This window comes from Periophthalmus magnuspinnatus, chromosome 17 (genome assembly GCF_009829125.3).
Source record: "Periophthalmus magnuspinnatus isolate fPerMag1 chromosome 17, fPerMag1.2.pri, whole genome shotgun sequence".
Taxonomy (NCBI): Eukaryota; Metazoa; Chordata; class Actinopteri; order Gobiiformes; family Gobiidae; genus Periophthalmus; species Periophthalmus magnuspinnatus.
Window position 1 is genome coordinate 10677960 of NC_047142.1, and position 24306 is coordinate 10702265.

A 24306-nucleotide genomic window follows, 5' to 3' on the forward strand; every position below is an offset into this window, starting at 1 on the left:
AAGCGAAGCTGCCAATCTGCGCCATCGGCCCCTCCGACCACCACCTATCATTCGCACACACCACTTTCATACTAGGCAATGTGGGTGAAGTGTCTTGCCTAAGGACACAACGACATATTAAGCACACCTGAATATAGGCCGCACCAGCTAAATTTTTAAAGAAAATAAAGTTTGTACATATATAAGCCGCATGTTGCAAATATGTTGTAACATGAGATATTTACACAGAAAGACAGTACACACAGCTTTTGTCGTCCTTTAACGTTGACCAAGTTCTTCCTGCTCCTGCCTCCAATGTCGCACCATCGATTCATTAATGCCAAGCTTACGTGCAGTGGCTCCATTTCTTTGATGCCAGATCGATTGCCTTTAACTTAAAAGCTGCATTCTTTGCATTTCTTCGTGTGTTTTCCATGATGAGGGTGTGTGCATGATGACAGTTGACAGTGCCAAAATGACAGTTCAAAATCAACTCTAGTGTATTCTTCAGCGCATAATCCTTTCCCCATGTCTGACTCACTTTTGCGTTTACTGTTCGAGAGTGCCCCCGGTGGCTGTCAACCAGTAAAAGTCTATGTATAAGCTGCAGGGTTTAAAGTGTAGGAAAAAAGTATCAGCTTATAGTCTGAAATTTACGGTAGTTCATTTTAAATGGTTTGCACTGGTCCAAAGTTATTCCTCACTTTCCTTATGCATTATTCACTACAGTGCATTTTTAAGAGCTTTTCACGTCTTTCCAGAGCGTTGTTTTACATCAAAACTTCTAGCATGCTAAGTGTGCACTTCCTGATTATCAGGCAGTAAAACACTTTATAATTAGATGCAGACAGCAAATCAACAGCTGCTTATACAGTATATCTGTATTGGGGAAAAACACGTTGTGTAACAATAATATAACCTTAAAAATAAGATATAATTGTGTCCACATGATCTACTAAAATAATACGGTTTACTGGGATTCCCTGAACACCCCTGGAGAGTTCATGTCCTACATCTGGCACCTCGAACTCAAATCCAGAACCTGTTGTATTCATTTTGTAACGGTTTTAAACTCCCGTTGATCTCATTCCCCTCCAGGGCTCCTCGGGGTACTTTCCGGGTGTACTAAAGTTTGAAATCAAAGGCAGAGCTGTGGAGGGGTGAGGCATGATTTGGCTGCTCGCTCTGCTCTGCCACATGACTCTGAGGAGAGGTTGTTGTGTCCAGTGAACTCCAACCAATGAGGGATTAATAAAGGCTAGAGATATTGTTGCCATGGGAACCTTTAGTAACCAACATCCAGTTCCAGCAGCCATGTGCTAAAGTGTACAATTCAAATACTCATAGAAAGTAATAGTGAGCTTTGGGATAATGGGATGTGGTACTTAATTTACTCTCTATTTTCTACCAAACTAATGTGAAAGCATCTTGAAAAAAGATCATTTTAAGTAATAAATTCTTCTTTTAAAGTAAACGGGAAATAAACTGGTTAATTCATGGTTATGTCCATGTTGTACTGACACACAAGCATAGTTTAATTCTGTATAAATATAGACCTGTACAGTGAATATTCAATTCATAATTCAGAGAAAAACTGTCAGAGTTCCTGCATTATTATGACCACAAATATACCATTAAAGGCTCACTATGTGACTTTATAGGGGAGGCCTCGCCATCTGCTTTTTTGGTAGGAGTTATTATTTAATACACATATCTTATTATTTTCTATTATGTTTTTCATCAACTCTCAAGGTGCCTCTTGCAATTGCCACAGCAACAACACCCGCAATCTCTGTAGTCCAGCCCACATTAATACCCGTTGACTCCGACAGCCGAGGGAACGCGTCAGGAGGAAATGCCGGCTGGACACAGGGGCTTCCGAACGTCACCGGAATGCTGCTGATAGGGTTTAAAGGGCTGCACCGCCACAACACAATGACATTCCTCTGCTTTCTATGAATACTCTTTTCCATGTGCTCACTTAGACTTGGCTTCCATATAAGGGCACGGGTCTGTTGTTTATGTGGTCCGTGTAACAAATAACTACATGATCATCACCGTGGGGGTTCAAGTTCAATAGGTCAAAGAGGTTGCGCTGGATGTAATAAAAGTAAAGTTAGTTTTGCCCTAGTAGATATTGTAAAAGCAGCTGTTAGAGGCCAAATGAGAGATGTCTTCTGTCTACATCCATTTATAAAGTGTTTTTATCTCCACAACCAGGAAGTACGCTGTTACCATGCCAGTTGATGTTGTTAGCCTTATCGTGACCGCAAAACTCCACTCTGGCCTCTGAAAGTTCATATAAACTTATTGAATGTGAATAAATATGATGAACATGAACAGTTGAACTAGTTCAACTTAGTAAAAATCTGGTACAGTGTCTTTTAAGTTCATTCTTACCCCAAAACATTAGTTCACATCTGAAGTAAAAGGGGAAAAATATTGCTTGTGAATGTTGTTTGAAGTCATGCAAAATTTTAATAACTGGTATATTGTTTTCAAAATAAATCTCTAAAAAAAGGCAAATAGAAATAAAATGTTATATCCAGTTAAGGCTATAAAGTGATATTTTTAACTTTTTCATGTAACATTCCTTTTACATTTGTCTTATCACTAAAGCTCGGCTGATACATTTGAAGACATATTTTGGCACACGCACAGCATTGTCTGAATTATCAGGATACTCTTTTTGTCCATATGGCCCACCCTTACTCTGAACCAGGGATATTTCACTTGAGTCATACAAATAAGATGTTAACTGTAAACCTGTCTTTTGTGTGTCCTCAGGACCGTAAGCTGCTGGCTACAGCACAGCAGATGCTCCAGGACAGTAAAATGAAGATCGAATTCATCCGGATGCAGATACTTAAAGCCACTCAGACCAATGAGCTCAGCTTCGACAACAACGATGCCATGGGTGAGTAGACCTGTCAGGGCGACTGATCATTCAACATATAATAGAAAGAATAACACTTTTTCAGGCTCAATAAATATCGCAAGTGCCTTTTCCACCAAGAGGGATACTTTTATTATTTTTGTAGTATCTAGTATCTATGATATCTATGTGTTTAACTGTGCTCTTTATGTATTGCAGGCCACATTTTTTATAATATGATTAACTTTGAAAAAGGTTAACTGGGATTATCCTTGAGGGTTATTCTGTATCTGGATATTTTTCTGTTGCAATATATTGCACTTCGCAATGTGTTATTGTGGCAGGCCTTTGGGTGAGCCTCTGTGTACACTGCAGGAACAGTATTCAAACTAGTAATGTCCAAAAATATGACACATGATATGACTATAGATAGAATACTAATGTAAAATAGAAGAACTTTTCTACAAAGCCTTGTTTGTACTAATCAAACACTGAAGCAAAATACAATTATGTTTTTACCATTTATGATTTATGTATTAAATGAACTAATCCAAAGTAGGCCTGGGAAATTTGCACAACCAACAGAATCAGACTAGAATAGAGTATCACTATGACGATACTCAATATTGATTCTCTTTTAAACTTATTCTGTGCACGCTACCAGTCAAAAGTTTGGATACGCCCTCTCATTCAATGTTTTTATTTATTTTTTCTACATTTTATATGCATACAGAAGACATCAAATACATTAAGTAAGATATATGGAATTATGTAGTAAAGAAAAAAGTGAAATAACTCCACTAAATATTTTTCGATAAAGCAAAGCAAACTTTGAGGAGTCTAGTATAAAGTATTTTAATATAGAGTTCATAAAGGTTGACTTGCTAACCACTCTTCCTTGTGTGTTCAGACAAACCGTTCATCAGCCCACTGGACCTGCGTGTGGAGGAGCTGTGTCACCACGCCCGGATCGAGTCGGCTGTGGCCGAAGGAGCCAAGAATGTCATGAAGCTGCTGGGCACTGGGAAAGTCACAGAGAAGAAGGCACATTCAGAGGTACTGGCGCCTACACGAATCACTGTACTACTGAGGTGTACACTGGTACTACAAGTTCAAGCTACTCAGAAGGGCTGGTATATTTTAAAGTAACTAGTGTTGTCCCAGATTTAGTCCTGTTTTCACATGCTTTTGATGATCCCGGTTTAAAGGGCCCCAGAACATGTTTTACTTTTAAGTCTTTTGTACAAACAGAAATTTGTACTTGTACACAATGTAAGTCATTTTGTTGGAGGAGAACCGTAAGGAAGCAACTGCCAGTGGTTGTTTCTCCATCAACGTTTAACATCAGATGGAACTAACAGTTCATTCTGAAATATGCTCTCGTAATTTAATAATATAGACCAGTGGTGCTTAACCTGGGTTCGATCGAACCCTAGGGGTTCAGTGAGTCAGTCCCAGGGGTTCGGTGGAGATCAAGACACTCACCCGATTCATACGATTAGCGGACTGCGAGCGTCTTCAGACGTTGGGCCAATTCAACAAATGCACCTTTGTCTATTGAAGTACCTGCCCAACTTAAATGAGCCGTTTGAACGGCATAAAAACATAAAACGACATAAAAACGAAGAAAAGGACAGACTTTGTAGTGAAAATGACATGAGAGTGGCACTTGCCAAGGTGAAGACATGCATTTCTGAACTGATCTCATAGGCAACAGCAGAAGTCACACGGATTTGCAGCAAATATTCATTATTATTCTAGTGTGATGGAAATTAGGTGATGGATGTGTGTTAAAATGTTAAAACTAATAAATAGCATAAATACAATATGTTCATTATTGAAATACATAAGGTTAAAAATTAAAATAATTTCAGTGTGGTAGTATTAAAAAAGGTCATGTCTTTGTGAAAAGGTATGTATGTAATTTGTTGTGTCAATTAAATTTAATCCCCACAATTTCCGACATATTAGACGGTCATTGACATTAAAGGCAGCAAGAATGTTTCTGCATGCTCTGATCTTTACACATATTGTATACTGCTTCACTAACTGTACCCTGACCAGTGACACCGCACTTAAACAGATTGAATCAAGGCAAGGCAAGGCAAGTTTATTTGTATAGCACAATTCGTACACAAGGTAATTCAAAGTGCTTTACAGAATAAGAAAGACATTAAAATCACACAAATCAAAACATAAATAATCACCCAATCTGCAACTCTCACCCACTTGTTTGCCCCTTTAAAAAGTCTCTCTCGCACTCTTTAAACACTGTCTTGCTCAGTTTAAGAACTTTCCCATTACTTTACAAAAAACTTTCCTGTCACTTTTCAAATACTTTCCTGTCACTTTACTATGTCTATAATAAAAGTCCATCAGTCCATGTTTCTTTTGTCATCATAAAATTACCATTAAAGGAGAAGAGTGCAGAATAAAAACCTTTCAGTTGTATGCACAGCTAAACAGAACCGTTTTGAGCCTGGATTTAAACATTGTCAAAGTAGAGGCCTGTCTCACTGAATCACTGTATAAAAGAGGACTCAAAATATTTGCTAAGAAACCAATTTCATATCACCACTGTCAAATTCTTGAAACATATAATTTATTGAGCTTTGAAAATTTCAAACACTTTAAGAGTGCTTGTACAATATACAAAATCCTCCATGGACTCTCACCACCACCACTACAAGAATTTATTAAACAAAAACCTCCCACTGGCAGGAATACCAGGGCGACTACTAGACGTGATTGTGAGGTTCCTTATAGACGTACCACCTTCGCACAGTCAGTCCTCTCAGTCAGAGGCTCTAACATCTGGAATAACATCCCTCACCTTAAAAAATGGCTCAAATCTAATTAACACTGCTCCCATTAGAGCTGTTCAGACTCATGTACATGATACATATACGTATGTAGCATTACCATGATTGTCTGAACAGACTCATATTTTACTGTTGTTGTGCGGTGCATACATGTACGCATGTAGGCATGCACCGCATACATGTACCCGGTAATCTATGCTGTTACTGTTTTTTACTGTTAATGTGTAAATATGTATATATGTATGAATGTTTTAGGACCTGAGGACGCTCTGTAAACTCCAGTGTCTTGGTCGTCTCTGAGCGGCAGGAGACGACTAACACATCTGGACTGAACTGGCTTTAAACTAAATTAACTTATTTATTAGAACACTACAGCACTTTAAAATTACTGGAAGCACTTTAGCCACATATGCATTTATAAATAGGCACTTTAGACCATATGGAGTGTGAATTTTTTGTGATCTGTGGAGTTGTTTGATTGTTGTTTGTGTTGTCCTGTCTCTTGTCTCGTTTTAGATGTTGAGGGACTGCGAATGAAAATTAGCTGTGCAGCTAACTTCGGCACATTTACACGTGCATTTTTTACTGGTATTTATTAATGTGCATTGTCCCTTTTAAATAAATAAATAAATATGAAACTGGTGGGGTTCAGTACCTCCAACAAGGTTAAGAACCACTGATATAGACCATTTTCTACTGATGTTTTACTTTAGTCCTGTTGTATTTCTGGTTAAGCCCTTCTCTTGCCTTGTACAGGTTTAGTTACATTTTTAGTACAAGTTTGGTTCCTGTTGTTAAGTTAAGGTTTTGTTATGTCCTTACTTTGGCATAATCTAGACCCTTGTTTATTGAAAATTAATATGATTTTTTTTCAAATTCAAGACACATGTATGTTTTACTGGTGCACAAAATGAATCGTGCATTAACATCACTGCGTTCAAAGAATAAAACTAATACAATGCATGAACTCACAACAAATTACATAAATACATACCTTTTCACAAAGACATGACCTTTTTTAATACTACCACACTGAAATGATTTAAATTTTTAACCTTATGTATTATAATAATGAACTTATTGTATTTATGCTATTTATTATTTTTAACATTTTAACACACACCATAACTCCGCAACCAATTGTGCTTCATGTAAATTAGGTTATTCCTAATTCATTTTCCTCCTGATTTAATAAAGATCTTAGTTATAAAAATGTTGTATTTAGTGGGCCATACATCTACTGAGGTGGTACGTAGGCATTAAACAACTTGTAGCTGTTCACATGGCAAGTCTTTAATGCGCTTACATCATGGCTACTTCAGTTATTTCATTGTTTTAAATGAAGTCAGTCCCTACGTTCTACTCAGAGCAGTTGAGCATTTGTTTACTCTTTGCTATGGTGATGTCATGGTAATGGCCTCAGAGCAGTGATATAGAATTTAACCATTGGCGAACTACTAGTGCTTTATCCAATATTAAGGCACGGTTAGCCATTGGAGTTCTCACTATAATCAATTATAATATATTACTACAAACCTGTCCCTCACACACACCCCTTTCTCCTCCAGGCCCAGGCCCGGTTCAATGAGTCCAGTCAGAAGTTGGACCTGTTGCGTTACTCCCTGGAGCAGCGTTTGAATGAGCTGCCCAAGAACCACCCGAGCAGCGCGGTCATCATGGAGGAGCTGTCCCTACTCTCCAGTCCAGCCCTCAGTCCACGCTCCAGTTTCATCTCCACACAGAACCAGTACAGCACAGTCACCAAGCCCGCCGCACTCACAGGTACAGTACTCAGTTTATTTTATGTATTTAGGTTTTAAAGAAGACACATTATGCTTGACTCTGCTATATAGTTATAATCTATGACACTCGTGGATCGTTGTTATAATCTGGACATTTTTACGCAATTTTCATCTAAAACAACTTGATAAAAGAAACAAGACACAGACGTCTGCGTTAGGAAATTGTTGGCACCTCCTATGGATAGCTGCACAGTGACACTGCCGAATCCTAACATGTATCACTGATTAAGAAAATAAAATTAGAGAACAAAGTAAGTACAGAACAGTGGCCGTTTGCTGCTGGCGATGAAAACAGGGATTGATGGGAGTAATGATGTCTTGAAAACAGGAGTATACAGATTATTCAAACATGCACAAGTCACTCTAAATATAACTTCGAGACGAGGAAACAACTATAACATGGTTAAAAAGCCTATTTTGCAGAATAGGTCATGTGAAAGTAATTGAAGCCTTATTTCTGAAGCTGAGTAGCACTATACTATCATGCAGTTTCAGCGCTGAAATGATCCCTAACCTAACTCTAACACTGTGAAAGACTCAAAACAGATGAGAAAACACTTGAAGAAGAATGCTGAAATATCACCTAATGACATCTGGTGTAATCAAGCTTTTTATGCGCAATTGTTGTCAACAAACAATATAACTCTGTTTGGCCTTATCTAGGACATACCCAGGAGTTTTGTTCAAACTAGCAAATATCAAACATGATGATCTGTGTATGCCAAAGCATTGTTGCTATAATACGCATGGAGTAATCCTGTAGGAAATGTTTCCATACACCGACTATTTATAGCTATGAAATATAAAACACCGATCCTAAAATGTCCTCCAAGTATTTCAAACTGAGCCATGACACCAATGTGACCTTTATAGTAACAGATGAACTGGGTACAAATTATTCCAGAGCTCAACTGGATAAATGAGTGTTTGCCTTTGTACTTGGCCTGACACGATAATTACTATAGGAAAGGCAAATTTATTTATATAGCACAATTCATAAACAATAAAGTAAAGTAAATGTAAGTGCTTTACAGAATAAGAAAGACATTAAAACTACAATACAAACAAATTAACATTAAAACATAAGAGTGCAGAATAAAAACCTATATCAACTTATCGTTTAATACATGACAGATGGAACAATGATTTTGAAGAGGATCAATATTTATCGTTTGTACTTTTTCTTTGGACTATTCGGGAACTTTTTGTTTTCTGTACTATAAGATTTGAGCTGTAAAGCGTTGAATAGATCACTTCTAGGCCCATTATAGATTAAGACTACTGTAGTGTTTCATTCTGTTGTTTATTTATTGTAGTTTGTGTTTTATGACCATATTATACATGTAGAATATTTTTGGGGGGTATGTCCACTTTAATTCAGGATAAGACGATAACACAGTTTCAATATTATCGTTTATTGTCTGTATTTTCTTCAACAGTATATCATACTTAAAGATGTGTGACAGGCTTACTTGTGTTGTCCACAGGGACATTAGACGTGAGGCTCATGGGATGTCAGGATCTGTTGGAGAACGTCCCAGGTCGGTCTAAAGCCGCCTCGGTCCCTCTGCCTGGATGGAGCCCCAGCGAAACCCGCTCCTCCTTCATCAGCAGAGCCAACCGCAACCGCAGTGTCACTTCCCGCAACCTGACCAAGAGCGACGATCTGTCCAGTGAGTGCTACTTGCTACTACTACTACTACCATGGCATGCAATAACTCACTTCAAATAAAAAATATTGTATCTTTTGAACTGGCAAAGATCCTCACAAAATCTTTTAAATCAGGAAGGAATAATTTACCTGAAACCCTCATGAATAGGCCATAGCATTTGGAGTATACACACCTTTAAAGATAATGGATTTCCGATTGGACTGTTAGCAATGCAAGAACCATAACAAAGATTTTAGACTTTATGACTATGTAAAAATGAACATGTTTTGTTCATGGTGTTGCTAAGTCTGGCCATCACAATGGATTATACTCAAAAGCCACTCACATGCCCATTTATCAGTGTGTCAGTAGCCAACGTGTTAAGGCTGATTTGCCTGTCCTGTCTGAGTTTTCCTCACATGTTTCCTTATGTTTCTTGTGCTCCAGATGAGATCAGTGCAGTGCTGAAGCTGGACAACACGGTAGTGGATCAGACGAGCTGGAGGCCAGTCAGTAACCAGGCCTGGGACCAGAAGTTCACCCTGGAACTAGACCGGGTAAAGCGCATAGCAACATACAGCAACACACAAGAACACATAAGACCAGGTTACACAGCAGAGTACTCACATGTGTGTAATGTGTGTGTGTGTTTAGTCCCGGGAGTTGGAGATCTCTGTGTACTGGAGGGACTGGCGGTCGCTCTGTGCTCTGAAGTTCCTGCGTCTGGAGGACTTCTTGGACAATCAGCGTCACGGGATGTGCCTTTACCTGGAGCCACAGGGCATGCTATTTGCAGAGGTATACAACAGCTACTGCACAGCAACAATACAGCACAGTGTGGAGTAACTGTAGCATAACTAAGAAAGAAATTCTCTGTCAACTGAAGACCATACCCTGAGCATCGATTAATTGAATACAAAGGGGTAAAAAGGGGGTGTGGCCTGGCAAAAAATTAGGACCATTGCCATAAATATTTAAAGCAAGATTGCGATTTTTTTTGAATGGTCTACTGTCCTCCAAATGAAATTCTAATTTGATTACTTGTTTGTAGGTGACATTTTTCAATCCAGTCATCGAGAGGCGGACGAAGCTGCAGAGACAAAAGAAGATCTTCTCTAAGCAGCAAGGTCTGTCCCTGCTTCTTGGTTTTTCCGCACACTTTATTTTCCTCCGAACAGAATTCACAAAAATTCAAATGTTTGTTTTGTTTTGTGTCCCAGGTAAAACGTTCCTGCGTGCTCCTCAGATGAACATAAACATCGCCACGTGGGGTCGGTTGGTGCGCAGAGCCATTCCCACAGTCAGCACCAACTCCTTCAGTCCTCAGGCAGCAGAGAGCGGCCACAGCAGCCTGCCTGGCTCGCCTACGCCATGCAGGTACTGGCACTGACACCTAAAGCAATTAATACCTGTTTATTTACAATAATACTCAAAAGCTTGTTTGAAACTACTCCAAGTTATTTCATGGTCATAAATCCTCACTTAAATTGTGCTAAAAATGTGAAATGTGACCAAAAAATGCAGGATAGTGGCAAAATCACAACTGAGGGTCAGAGTTGGCAAATTACAAAGGCCTACAAAATATAAAATTGCTTTCCATACAACCAAGTATCCTGCCACCATGTAGTGTCATATAGGGTGGCAGTACATATGCTAAATGCCCCGATATGTCCTCAAAATGCTAACTCTACACTCCGTATTGATTTATTTGTCAGAAATGTTGAGATTAGATTTTCTTTTCCAAATGTCAAGCCCTTGGAAAAGTTCTTTGCATTTTCCAACATAGATTTTATAATTGATGGGGAGATGGTTGCAAAAATCTACCAGTCACAGTTTTGTTTTGTTTTTTTGAAGAAAAAAAAAGTGAAAAATTAAATTGGATAAAAATGTTGGTCTTAAAACTTCCAAAATTCTTCTGCATTGGACTATCACCTTATTCGCCTTATTTTGGAAGTTGCCGTGGGTGCCGCCATCATCATTTGGGTTATAGTATTTTCTTTGGAGCTGCCGATCTTGACAGCAAATAGGTTCTACAGGGACTACAGAGCCGTTTTGAAGTTTCCCACAGAATCAGTGCAGTGTTGACTTGTTGTTGCACATAAGCATTGAACATTTGACACAACCAACCTAGTTTATGTAATATTTTAGCTCCAAAATGTTTCCGAAACTCTCAGTTGAAAAGAATGGAATTTCAGCTGAAGTACTACTACAAAGAAAGCACAGTTTAGTTGCATTTACAGAAAAGGTGGGCGGGGCGGAATAAGGTCAATATGACTACTGCGTAACTAATCAACCTAAACATATGAGACTAATGGCTATGGCCCTCTCCACAGTGACCCTCTGGTAACCAAACTGGACTTCGACAAAGAGCCTACCCCGGGACCCAAGCATCACCCGAGCCCAGAGGACGAGGACGACCCGGAGCCGCTGCAGAGCCTGGTGCAGAACAAAGTGCCTGACAAAGAGGAGGTGCAGGTACTCACTGTTTACATAGACGTGTGAGTTAGTGTAAGCACTGGCAGCAACAGTCTAAATCCAGACTCTGTTCCCGTAAGACCAACCGCACAGGCCGCTGACACAGGGGGCTTCAGTGTGGGGTTTGGAGCTTTTGGTTTGCATAGCTTGTGTGTCGCTGAACTGTTATTGATACTTTGCAATGACCTCACACTGGGGTTGTTCTGCATGTATGTCTGTGGCGGAAAGGTCAGCATTTCCCATGATGACACAATGCACAGATTAGTAAAAATTTCCAAAAAGTGTTAAGATAGTCTGAAAGCTCAAGAAAAAAATACAAAATGGATTTAAACAACGCATTGTAAAGGGGCCTGTAATCATTACCGATGTCGATATCGATGTTCAACAAAAAAGGTGAGTGACTTAAGTGAAAACTGTTGGCTAATGCTACCTAGCTTGTAACTGTAATGTAATTTGAGAGGGACTTTTTAACTGTACAAATCAGGTCACCTCTTGTAGTTTCGTCTCATCAGTACTTTCTGGTTAGATTGGGTTGAAATAAAGCTCAGATTAAACTGTAATTTGAGTAACATCTTCAGACAGAGTAGAGCCTACAGTTAGCATTGCACCTCCAGGGTATGTGGGTGAAATCTGCAAAGATGATGAATTATCTTAATCTGTATCAAAACAAGTAAAACACTCATTTTATGTATCAATAAAATGAGTGTGACTAGTCTGCATAATATCTGAGTCACAGCATTCAGAGATTTATTAGACAGACTGAGATAGATTTTTGTGATCCTATTTGTTTTGCGTTAATGATATATATTTGTTCATTTCATTTTTTTCTTCTATCTTGGTTGACTGAAAGCTTAATCCGGGAACTGCTGAGGAAATCTCTGTGACCCCATCCAATTATCTATCCCAAGTTGATAGAGGAGCCAAATCTGTTGTTGTGTCCTTGGGCAATACTCTTAACCCGCCTCAGTGTCGGCACAGTGTGTATACTGGTATATGAATGGGTGGAAAGTGTCCTCCTGTGGCTATTGAAGTGGCTATTAATAAATATTCAAGAAAAGTTCAAACACTACATTTTCATTGATAATATTCTTACATTTCTTAAACTATTTGATGCTCAGTGTAGTTTCCTGGTTGTGTGCAGGACGCGCTTGCCTCATTCGACTTCCTGAATAAGAGGAACAGCATCGCCGTGAAGCCCGACCTGGACCTCAGTGTGGACCAAGACGATCCACACCAAGACCTCCAACTCACCTCCATGCAGAAGGATCAAGAGATAAGGTAACAAAAAATACTTCACACGTCTGGTGTTGTCACAACACTAAAAGTTTACTCCATAGTATTGAAAGAGTTTAGACTCGATACTCAGCACTGATTCTGATACCACGATAATACCGAAAACTTTATTTAGACAATATAATGTGATTTTCAACATTAAATCATAGTAGTTTCTTTTATATTCCCATTTCCATGACTTATATCTGTGTAATCCCTCAGTCGTCCAGGTATGTTCCATAGTGGTCCATGGTCTATACTAGTCTATGTGTCTTATACTTGTTCTGATACAGCTCAAGATCCTCCTAAAGCTTTTCAGGAAAGTTCATTCCTGTCTTGTGAATGTGACTTTTTAGTGTCTGGTTTTGATTCTAGTTTAAGTATCAATTAGTATCTGATTTATTACACTTTTGACAACCCTACTCCATAATATTGTAATAAATACTGTACTATGAGGTCAAACTGAATACATTGATAGTATTTTACTAGGTGATTTTCCTATTGTTCCATTCATAAAAATACTATGAAGCAAAGACCAAACCACAGAAAGCAGAAAACATGAAGCCAGCATGTCTGCGTTAATCAGTTGTCCTTGGTTTTAGCTGATAGTCAAATCTGTTGATTGCCAGAAGATGTCTTTTTGTTTTGTTTTTTTCCCCCCCATACAATCGCTTTCTGTTTTCTTGGTCTCAAGGTCTACTCTGTGAAAATGTAATGTTCTTAACTGAAGAAAGGAAATACTGCCATCTAGTGTCATCTAGTTATATAGTCACGTTACAAGGGTTTCAAACTCTATTCATATTAAGGAAACTGCTTGATATTGGATACCGATTTTCTACATACTGATAATTATTTAGACCATTGACAGCCATTTTCTCCACACAATAATATACATTTTAAAAATATATTTCCATGTGACTTTGTACTATAGTTCTAATAAAGATCAAGACCATCCAACTATTTAGGATTTTTTTTTTGTCAGTGATGATACTTGTTCAAAGGAGTATCTAGTTTTCATGCTAGTTTTAGTGTCAGTTAGTATCTGGATGTCGATACGTTTGACAATACTGCCAGCTAGCAGTAAGATCATGGAAGATAAAGTTAAAGTGCCCATGACGCGTTAGTCCCTAATCCTAACCCTAACTCATTTTACTAAAACACACTTAAGATCATTTAGAGTTAAGATTTTACAAAAAAAAAAAAGTACAGCTGTTTTCCCAGTTTGGCTTTTTATTAAGTTTAAATACTTCCTGGTTGTAGTTATGACATCACAACAGGGAATTCCATAACTGTTACCTAGCAACCATGTAGTACACTAGGCCCAAACATACACAGAAATTATGATTTGACAAAGAAAATGATAAGAAAACACCTTTACCTTGTTGAAATAATGTTTAAAGTATCAGAAAAAAAATATTATCTTGTGTAAATTTTGTCAAACTTTTGGAAATAATTTTCTCTAACTTGATCAATATGGAGACTCTACTTCCATTACATATTTTTTAACTTTTCTTCACAAACTGCTTCTTTATCGGTGTAAAACTAAAATGTTTATTTACAACAGGTCTTATCCCACCAAATTAAGCAGAAATGAGAGAATTGGCAAAACCTGTTACTTTCAGATGCATATTATAACTTATTGGTGTAGCACTATGTTTGAATCATCTTTTATGTCTTTGTTTCTGTGTCTAGGGAAGAGGAGCAGTTTCACTTCAGTCTACAGGACTTCAAGTGTGTGGCAGTGCTCGGACGCGGACACTTTGGGAAGGTCTGGCTCTTATTTATCAAGTCTAAATGTAATATGAATATAGAATGTTTAAATATCAGAGGGTTATGGTTGTGTGAACTTCTCCTTGTTTTGTGCAGGTGTTGTTAGCAGAGTATAAAGCCACAGGGGAGATGTTTGCCATCAAAGCTCTGAAGAAAGGAGACATCGTGGCTCGAGATGAAGTGGACAGGTCAGTGCTGCACAGCTGGGCCATTTTTGTCTTTTCTTCCTCACATGGAACTACTACTAGGTTTTATTTTACTTGTTGATGGCGAAAGAATACAGATTTTCTTAGAATCTAGTGCCACCTAAGGCCAATGATTCTTACCAATATTTTGATGCTGATATGTTGGGTCGATTTTGATCATTTTCCCCTAATCAAATAAGGAATTACAATATCTGTAGTATTACATTAGATTAGATCAGGGATTTTTAGATATTCACAACCATGTTTTATGCCGAACTGGTGAGAGTGCACAGTGCAATATGCAACAGTGCTGTATTTTGTACAGTGCTTTTTCACTTTCTTGGTAAGGTGCCTAAAAATGGATCTGGATCTGGATCGGTATTTGGAAATATAGAGCTTGGGATTGTAGCGTCACACCTCAGAATTTCCAGTGAGCCTAATGTTAAACCAGTGGAGAGTTTAAGATGCTAAACAGTAGCTTTAGCGTTCATTCAAATGTTTTCTGAGACTAGAGAGAGATAAATGCATTTATCAGCAGTGACCCAGCAGTTTATCGGGTTGTTGTACCGTACTTTTGTTTTGTTTTTACCATTGTTTTGGCTAATACCTATGAGAGTCCCACAAACATGGCTGATTTCCATGGTGAGATCAGTTGTTGTTTTTTTACATTCCTTCCCAAACTCTGTAAAGATGGGGCACAGTTGCATTTTAGATTAGACATCTACCTATACTGTTACTAGTCCTAAGATTATACTCTCATCAATGTAAACTCTGTCTCTGCAGTAACTAACTCACTTTGAACTACTTCACTTTCACCTTGTGTAACCAAAGCTCTATGTTCCTCTGCTCCTCCTCAGCCTGATGTGTGAGAAGAGGATTTTTGAGACGGTGAACAGTGTGCGACACCCGTTCCTGGTCAACCTGTTTGCCTGTTTCCAGACGTCGGAGCATGTGTGCTTTGTCATGGAGTACGCAGCAGGGGGCGACCTCATGATGCACATTCACGCGGACGTCTTCTCCGAGCCGCGCGCCGTGTGAGTGGAATATAGTTGTCGAAGTTTTGAAAATTAGATACTAATCAATACTAAAACTAGGATCGAAACTAGTATCAAACATTTCCTGAATAGCTTTAGAATGATCTTGAGCTGTATCTTTCATAAATATAAGACACTTAGACTAGTATACACCATGGGCCACTATGGAACCTACATGGACAACTGAGGGATTACACAGACCACATGATAATATAAAAGAAAGTACTATCCTTTAATGTTGAACATCACATTCTATTGTCTGAAGAGAGTTTTATCATTGTGGTATCAGAATAGATATTGAGAATCAAGTCTATTCTTTCTTTATCAAAGAGTTTAAAATTTTATTATCATGACAACACTAGAGTGGAACAGAATGTATTAGTACAAAATAAAATTGTAGTTACAGAAGTTCTTGTTGAACATTGTTAAATTTTGGTTATGCAGAATCCTCATGTTGTGTTTTTTTGTTTTTTTTGCACAGATTTTATGCAGCCTGTGTAGTGTTGGGATTACAGTTCTTACATGACCACAAGATTGTCTACAGGTAAACTTTTGCATGTGTATTTTTAAAATTGTATTAATTTAGCAACAGAAGACAGACATGTAAAAGCAAACAGTATGTAGCCTGCGCTCTTATAGTAAAAAGAAATAAAATTACAACCTGTGATGCCAGAACCTTAACCTGCAGACAGAGGACACAACCGGTTTTCTCATTCTCAGTATATGGACAGGCCTCTTGTGAAAACTCAGAACCTCCAGAATTCACTCTTTGAGCTGCAGAGGCTGCACTAGCACTGATTCATGATTGGCTGCAAGTGCTGGGGTTTAGGCAGTGACCATTCAGAGACATCAGAGACAGCCCTTTTTGGTCTAAACCAACTGCATTGAAACTGGCCCAAATTCAAATGAGGTTGTTCTGCTCTTTTAAAATAAAAATCATACTGTTCCTTTAAAAATTATTAAACATGGCTTTGTAATGAAAATACAAAGTTAGTTATTTTTTAATTGTTATCTTTTACTGTCACATAATATTTTCATTATATTTTCAGAGACCTAAAGCTGGACAACCTGCTGCTGGACACTGAGGGTTATGTGAAGATCGCGGACTTTGGCCTTTGTAAAGAAGGTAACTCCACATGGTTAATTATGGCAGTTCATTATTTTTTTGCATTCCAAGTGTCCACATTATTCTTCACAATGAGTTTACAAGCACATTTCACAACTTTCATAATTCAGAGGAGCATTTTGCCATCACAGTAATACCAGCAACAACTAGCATGCTAACAGCGCACCAGTCTTTCTTTCTGGTTCCTAAACAAAACAGAACACTTTATAATTAGCTGCAGACTACACACAGCTGTCTCATTGTGAGCCTTAGAGACGCTTTTACAAAATAACTGTGCTGGGGCAAGACATATTTTACTGAATTACATAAACAAAATTCTGGTATAGCTTCTTTTTAATTAGAGCTCGATCAGTTGACTAAAAAGGGGTGTGGCAAAAGCTCTTAAAACTATTGCGTATCTCTACGTATCTAACCCAAACCTCACTCACAAGACTACACCTGCAGGGGGAGTTTATACAAGAACAACTATTAATGCAGGAAAAGGTACTAGCAAATAGGACTGCGTAAAATATAAAAAAAAACAGCAATATGGCTGTTAAGAATCTATATTATTGTGATATTTGAATATACTTTTTCACTCAGTTTTCCTTATGATGAAGTAAAATACATGTTATGATGAAGTAAAATACATGCTAAAAATTACGACTTAAGGTCTACAGTCCTACTTATAATTATGCATATAGTGAACATTATTCACAGTTAGCTCAGACATAAATTAGCTTGTAACATTCTTTGTATTGTTCTGTCAGGAATGGGTTTCAGAGACCGCACTAGCACTTTCTGTGGGACCCCGGAGTTTTTAGCCCCTGAGGTTCTGACAGAGACGTCGTACACGCGGGCGGTGGACTGGTGGGGTCTGGGCGTGCTCATATTTGAGATGCTGGTGGGAGAGGTCAGTCATTCACACAAAGGAAACTATTATATTAAAGATTCACTATGTAAATTTTCTGGTGGACAACACTAGTCTGCACATGCTTGTCTCCATGGATATTGCTTTACCTGGAATTTCCTACAGTATGGCATTAAACTAGTTTGTATTTATTCAATTGCAAAGGGTTTTATTGCTCCCATATACCTTGGAAAAACTACTGTGAGCAGAGTCGCTGGTCTTTTGTGTCTCCTGCTTGTCTACATGAAAATAAAAATGTTTAATGCCATACTGTGAAACATTCTTGGCAAAAACCAATAACATACATAAGACTTGGAGACATGAAGTAGCTGGCTCACCCTTAACCAGAAAAGTTACATAGTGTAGCTTTAACTGTGGACTGGAGTTGATTGTTGGTTTGTTGTTCAGTCTCCGTTCCCCGGCGACGATGAGGAGGAGGTGTTTGACAGTATAGTGAATGACGAGGTCCGGTATCCACGTTTCCTGTCCACAGAGGCCATCTCCATCATGAGGAGGGTAAGACGACTATATAAAGAAGCATTAAAGAGTATGACAGGTGATGTTACATGTTTGAATGCTTATATCCATGTCCGTGTGTGTTTGTGCAGTTGCTGAGGAGGAGTCCAGAGCGGAGACTGGGAGCAGGAGAGAGAGACGCGGAGGAAGTCAAGAAGCATCTGTTCTTCAGGGTGAGAAATGTCACTTTGTCATTAGTTAAATTATTAAAAAGCATTTCAAACATTTGTGGGTTTGCTTAACATTTGGGATAATACAAGACACAAATCCTTCAATCTATAGACCTTGGTATTATGTTATTACAATTAAATTAGCCAAATGGTGATCCAAGTTGAATTTAAAGGTGCACTATGTAACTGTGAGTCTCTGTGGAGATGTTATTGCTGTCAATCACTAGGTGACTGACAGCAAAGGAAAGGGAGGGTGGGATGGACAGCAGACACTCACTGGGAGTGGACAAGCACATACATGCAGGACTCTGCAGCCTGAACCAGCCTAGTCCAACAACAGAGTGACCTAATGGTCAGACTAAGACTGGGCTAAGAATGAAGGATGAAAAAAGGCTAGATACCCAAGCTGGTGTTCTGACACTTAAAAGTGCTATATTATACAACATTTTTTACAAGATTCTTTTGAAATTTAAGCTGTTGCCTCAAAAACATATCTGAAAGTGTGTTATGTTTCATTCACACATGTTACACGAGTAATCCTAGTTTATTAGTCTGTCGGTATGCTCTGTTCCACGCTGTGATGTCATTTGGTGGTTTTCATGTTAACAGCTCCTTTTACCTTTAGTTCAGTAGAGATTGGAAATTCCAGGGCTGAAATGATCCAAATGATTGTAGTGAAGGTGTGTGGAGTTTAAAAACACAGTAGAGCTCTTCCTGTATTACCGTATGACATCACAACGTGGAACAGAGTGTTTACTGTTTGAGAGAAGAATTCAGCCTAAATATGCAGGGTTTGTGTTAAACATGTGTGAATGAAACAAAACACAACTCCAGTATGTTTTTGATGAGGAAACAACAAACCTCTAAGTGTGATACATTTACAATCAGTGACACAACAGCTGTTTGCTGTAGTTTGGGCAAATTAACATCTATGTTCGCTCACTGAAAACAAACATGGTGGATGGATTGGATATACCCCAATGCGCTTGATTTGACATTGGTTGCTGGTCGTTCTCCGCAGGGAGGAGAAAGAGAAATCTTGTTGATCTTGTTTATTTGTACTTGTCATGACGACAGGTGAGGCCTCATTTGCCTCTATGACTGTGTCACTGGGATCACTTTTATGTAGTCGCTATTTGCATTCTTTCTTTGCACAGCAGTCTGCACTGCCCAATGAATTGTATCAAGTCTTTCATATTTGTTTAGGGTGATGCAGGTTAGAGGTGAAGCTGTACTGTTGTGTTTATAACTCAAAATGCCCACTCACACAATACTTCTTCATAGGGCTGTGTAAATGAACCAGATTTTAATCGAGATTCTGTCGTTTCTAATGGTCAGTGATCAGTTTAGACTAATGGAGAGATCTGCAGCCAGTCCTGTCAGGAAAAGCATGTGGTTTGAAGGAAGAAATTTTACTTTTTTGTATTAAATCACGCTCATTAAAAGTTTGTATTGTTCATGTTTAGGAAATGAGTATTGAGATCAATATACAGAAAAAATGTGATTAATTTTTTGTCATACTGGATGTGAATGTATGTAAATGCAAATGGATGCATGTCAGTCCTGGACACATCTGCAGTCTGAACTAGTCCTGGTTCAGTCCAGGTTCAGTCCAGGTTCAGTCCATGGGAGTGAATCTCTCCTTCACTGTGGTTCTCCTCGAGGCTTCTCTTTTTCCCATTGGAGTTGTTCCTGCAGAAGGAGAGTCTATGGACAGGGGGCGCTCTGGGACAGTTATCAGTTTGTTTTCCATGAATGTCGGTTAATCTGTCTGTTACCAATGTCTGTATCACTGTTGGACTTTCTACGTTTCTGTTAGATTTCAGTTAAATCTATGATTCTGTTCAGCTCCAAGAGACAGCTGCTTTTGTGATTTTGAGCTTTACAAAAATAAATTGAATTGAATATTTCCCAGGCCTACTTTTAAGGTTTATAGAGATATACAACGTTAGTGCTCTTTAAACCTTAGTAATGGGGCCTAAGTAGGGCCGGTTGATATTACACAAAATGAGTCAATAGTTTTTTTCTCATATTGATCTCACTATACATTTCCTGAAACCCTCTGAACTCTCCTTTTTCCTTCCAGAACATGGACTGGAACGGCCTGCTCGCCAAGAAAGTCAAACCGCCCTTCGTCCCGATCATCCAAGGCGCCAACGACGTCAGCAACTTCGACGATGAGTTCACTTCGGAGGCGCCCATACTGACCCCACCCCGAGAGCCCCGCCCCCTTTCAGTCACCGAACAGGACATGTTCGCGGACTTTGACTACATCGCGGACTGGTGTTAGCATTAGCGAACCAGCGCACTGTGAACGCCTTTTAAATAACCCAGGGACTCTCCAATACAGGCTTCAATGAACTCGACTATCTGTGCCGTTTGAAGTCTAACGAGAGCCTGATTTTTTTACCACAATGAAGAACAGTTTTAAGTGTTTGACCACTGCGAATGTTCCAGATGAACTTTACGGCAACGCTACAATCATGTCACTGTCTGTACAAAGTATACTGTATTTACGTGTATGTTTTTATCCTTTTTGTGTTCTGCCGAAACACTTTAAAGGTCCTATATTACGCAAAACTGACTCTTGTGAGCTTTAAGCCATGTTAAAGCCTCAAAAACATATTTGGAGTTGTGTTTTGTTTCATTCATGTTTGAGTAATGTGGCATTATTAGTCTGTCTACATCTCCAAAGCTCAGAATGCTCTGTTCAACCGTGTGATGTCATGAAACAGTTTTCAAGGTAACAGCTCCTTTTACCTTTTGTTTATTAGAAATTGGCAATTCCAGAGTTAAAAACACACGACATCATAAGGTGTAACGGAGTGTTTTCTCTTTGAGAGAAGAACTTAGCCTAAATATGCAGTAGTTTTGCGAGTTAAACATGTGAATGAAACAAAACAAAGCTTTGATGAGGAGACAGCATTATAACATAGATCAGAAAATGGCGTAATATGAGCCCTTTAAGGAGCCAAAAATGCAAGGGAGAGGTAGTTTGTGCCACCCAAACAGAACAAGAACTGCTACTTACATGTCTGAGCCCAAATGTTTCCATATAACATATTTTTGTATAATTCTGAAAGTCTTCCATATCAAATGCAGACAATCATTTCTACCTGTAGCCTAAAGCCTAGCAGTGTTAAGTGCATGAACTGTATAATTATACTATGGAGAAGACCGCACTGCCTTCAAGCAAAAAATGAAATGAGGTGTCAAATTTAAGAAAACCCTATTGTTGGAATGTCATATGCAATTTTACAGTGAACTGATTGATACTTTGCAGTAACATCATGCTGGGGGTGTTCATGTTCAGCATGTACCATGGTGACACAATGCACACATTAGCAAACACTGCCAGCACATTTTCAGGAGCCTGTGATCAATATGAGCGTCCAGGACCACGGTCATATTTGGGTGTTTGATTTTCAACAAAGAAGGTGAGAGAGACTAACTGAAACTGTTGGCTAATGCCAGCTAGTATGTGACTGTAATTTCATGTGAGAGACACAAATAATCTCACCTGTTGTTCCAGCTAAATCAGTTCTTTATGATCATATTGTATCAAAACAAAGCTCAGATTAAAGTCTAATTTGAGTAATAGAGTTTAAGAAAGAGCAGTGCCTCCAGTTAGAATCACAGCCCCAGAGAATGTTGATGACATCAGCTGCAAAGTATCAATAAGCTATTAGTTGTAGTTAATTCATACTTGCGACCAGTACAATGAATTACAATAAGTGAGTGATAACCAATCAAATAATTGTGTAAATTTAAAAATTCTGTTTTTTTTTGTTTGTTTTTTTTCTTTTTTAGAGATTAGTTTGAAATACCAAATGTAACATTTTGGACCACTGATTGGTAATTGCATTTTAAGATGTAATTTTGTTATAACATAAATCTCAACAGTTTATCATTATTTAACATTAGCTGTACTCGCTGATTGGTTTTATTCTAAAGTTATGCCTTGAAAGTGCCAAAGCTAAAAAATGTTCACTAATATGGATTCTGAATATTTGTGCTTTTTTGATATTGCCTTTGGAAGCGGCAGTAATCAAAACGCTGCCACAATGAACTAAAAATATAAATGTAAATGAGGCTAGATCTAATGAATTTATTGATTTTTCTATAAATTATTGATCAAATATGACATATATAAGTAGTCAGATAATCCGGTATTTACCCACACCAAAACCTACTGGGACAAACCTCAGCATTATACCAAATTTAGAAATCTTTTGCAGTAATATTTTGGCATAAGGAAAGATTAAACGTAAACATTTAAATGTATTTTTTTTTAGATAAATATGAAGTTATTATATTAATCTCTCAGTCTAAATGTTTGAAACATTTTACATTTTAAATTAATACATCTATTACGTAGATGCCATTTGCTGTTTGGTCCATTATAATTACATTTTAGAGCCATTGTTGATCTTGTCATCTAATTTAAAGAGGGGGTATTATGCAAAATTGACCTTTTGGAGCTTTCTACCCTTTATAACATCCCCTCACCAAAAACATGCATAAAGAGGTTTTATCTCATCCACGCATGTTTGATTAATCTAGTGATCTCTCCCAGGCCCTACTCTAACCCTCCTGATGGTTAGTGAATGCTCCCATATGACAAGTCTCCATAAATATGCAAAAGCAATTGATACAAAACAATATACTACAACTTCACAAACCTGATACAATGTGTAGTAGTTTCATTAGTGCGGTGCACAACGATTTTGTTGGGATAGAGCTTTGAAGGGAGTGCGGGGAGCAAGGGGAGCATCAAAAACAAACTAATTAAACATGTCATGTTGTTTACGATGAGTATAGCATTTTCAAAACAATAAAAGGTAACATGGTGATCTACATGTTATGTGTTAGCAGCTAAAACCCCACAGAAGTGTAATAGCCCCTCTTTAATGATATTTACTGTCTTTTTGTCAAGAAACGCACTATACAGTTTCATAGCTGGTCTTTACAACAGAAAGTCTGTTCAGTGACTCATTCTGTTTGATGGCAATGACATTTCTGCTTGATTTTTGTGTTCGTTTTGCGATTTCCATCAAACTGTTTATGGACAAGCTTCAATACCTCAACTTTAAAGACTTGTATCTACAGCAGTACAACCAAACCCGTGTCTTCCTGAAGCTGCAAAAGTGGTTAAAATGACATCGACTGACATGTTCCCTTCATCTTGTTTCAATTCTTGGCTCCATTTGAACAGTCCACAATCACTTTAAAGGAGCCTCCTATATTAAGACTGTATACACACTTAAGCTGAAAGCACTAATTCTATCCATAGTTTTGAATTATCTACGTTTTCTAATGATGAACATAGATTGTACAAAGTTGTTTTTTATTCTTTGCTTGTTGTGCATGTTGTCAGGACAGATGGATGGTACACCATTATCACTGAACTGTTCACACCGGTGTAAAAAGTCAAGGCAGTGCTGACAGTTGTTGCCTATCGAAATGCACAATTAAACATTTGTAATAGTGATCCTTGTTTTGTCTGTATAATCCCTCAGTCGGTATGATCTATAGCAAAAGAAAATTGAATTCTGTCAACTGGACAAAATAGTGAAGATATTTGGCTGCTCATCCAATAATTGTTCAAATTTGGCAAAATTTGACTCAGGCACAGTGTAGTTAGCTCCTCCTTACAGAGTGTCCACCAGGCAGTGTCCACCAGTAATGTGACCAGAAATGAAGAAGCCGCTTGGATGAGCAGCAAAAGCCACTTGGATG

General features: G+C 38.3%; 1 protein-coding gene across 2 annotated transcripts in view; it reads left to right on the plus strand.

Annotated features, from left to right (window-relative positions):
* Nucleotides 1-24058, plus strand: part of pkn2a (protein kinase N2a) — a 56737-nt gene extending 32679 nt beyond the window's left edge. The window contains exons 5-23 of one of the 2 annotated variants that reach the window (XM_033982358.2): nucleotides 2767-2896; nucleotides 3765-3910; nucleotides 7245-7458; nucleotides 8966-9151; nucleotides 9578-9687; nucleotides 9785-9928; nucleotides 10182-10257; nucleotides 10351-10507; nucleotides 11464-11605; nucleotides 12747-12883; nucleotides 14570-14645; nucleotides 14744-14835; nucleotides 15690-15866; nucleotides 16348-16410; nucleotides 16916-16992; nucleotides 17742-17884; nucleotides 18290-18397; nucleotides 18490-18570; nucleotides 20654-24058. In XM_033982358.2, the coding sequence (XP_033838249.1) occupies nucleotides 2767-2896; nucleotides 3765-3910; nucleotides 7245-7458; nucleotides 8966-9151; nucleotides 9578-9687; nucleotides 9785-9928; nucleotides 10182-10257; nucleotides 10351-10507; nucleotides 11464-11605; nucleotides 12747-12883; nucleotides 14570-14645; nucleotides 14744-14835; nucleotides 15690-15866; nucleotides 16348-16410; nucleotides 16916-16992; nucleotides 17742-17884; nucleotides 18290-18397; nucleotides 18490-18570; nucleotides 20654-20857 (2463 nt within the window). In that variant the 3' untranslated portion in view covers nucleotides 20858-24058. The remainder of the gene's footprint in view (nucleotides 1-2766; nucleotides 2897-3764; nucleotides 3911-7244; nucleotides 7459-8965; nucleotides 9152-9577; nucleotides 9688-9784; nucleotides 9929-10181; nucleotides 10258-10350; nucleotides 10508-11463; nucleotides 11606-12746; nucleotides 12884-14569; nucleotides 14646-14743; nucleotides 14836-15689; nucleotides 15867-16347; nucleotides 16411-16915; nucleotides 16993-17741; nucleotides 17885-18289; nucleotides 18398-18489; nucleotides 18571-20653) is intronic. The other variant, XM_033982359.2, reaches the window with a different exon arrangement.
* Nucleotides 24059-24306: the final 248 nt, after the last annotated feature.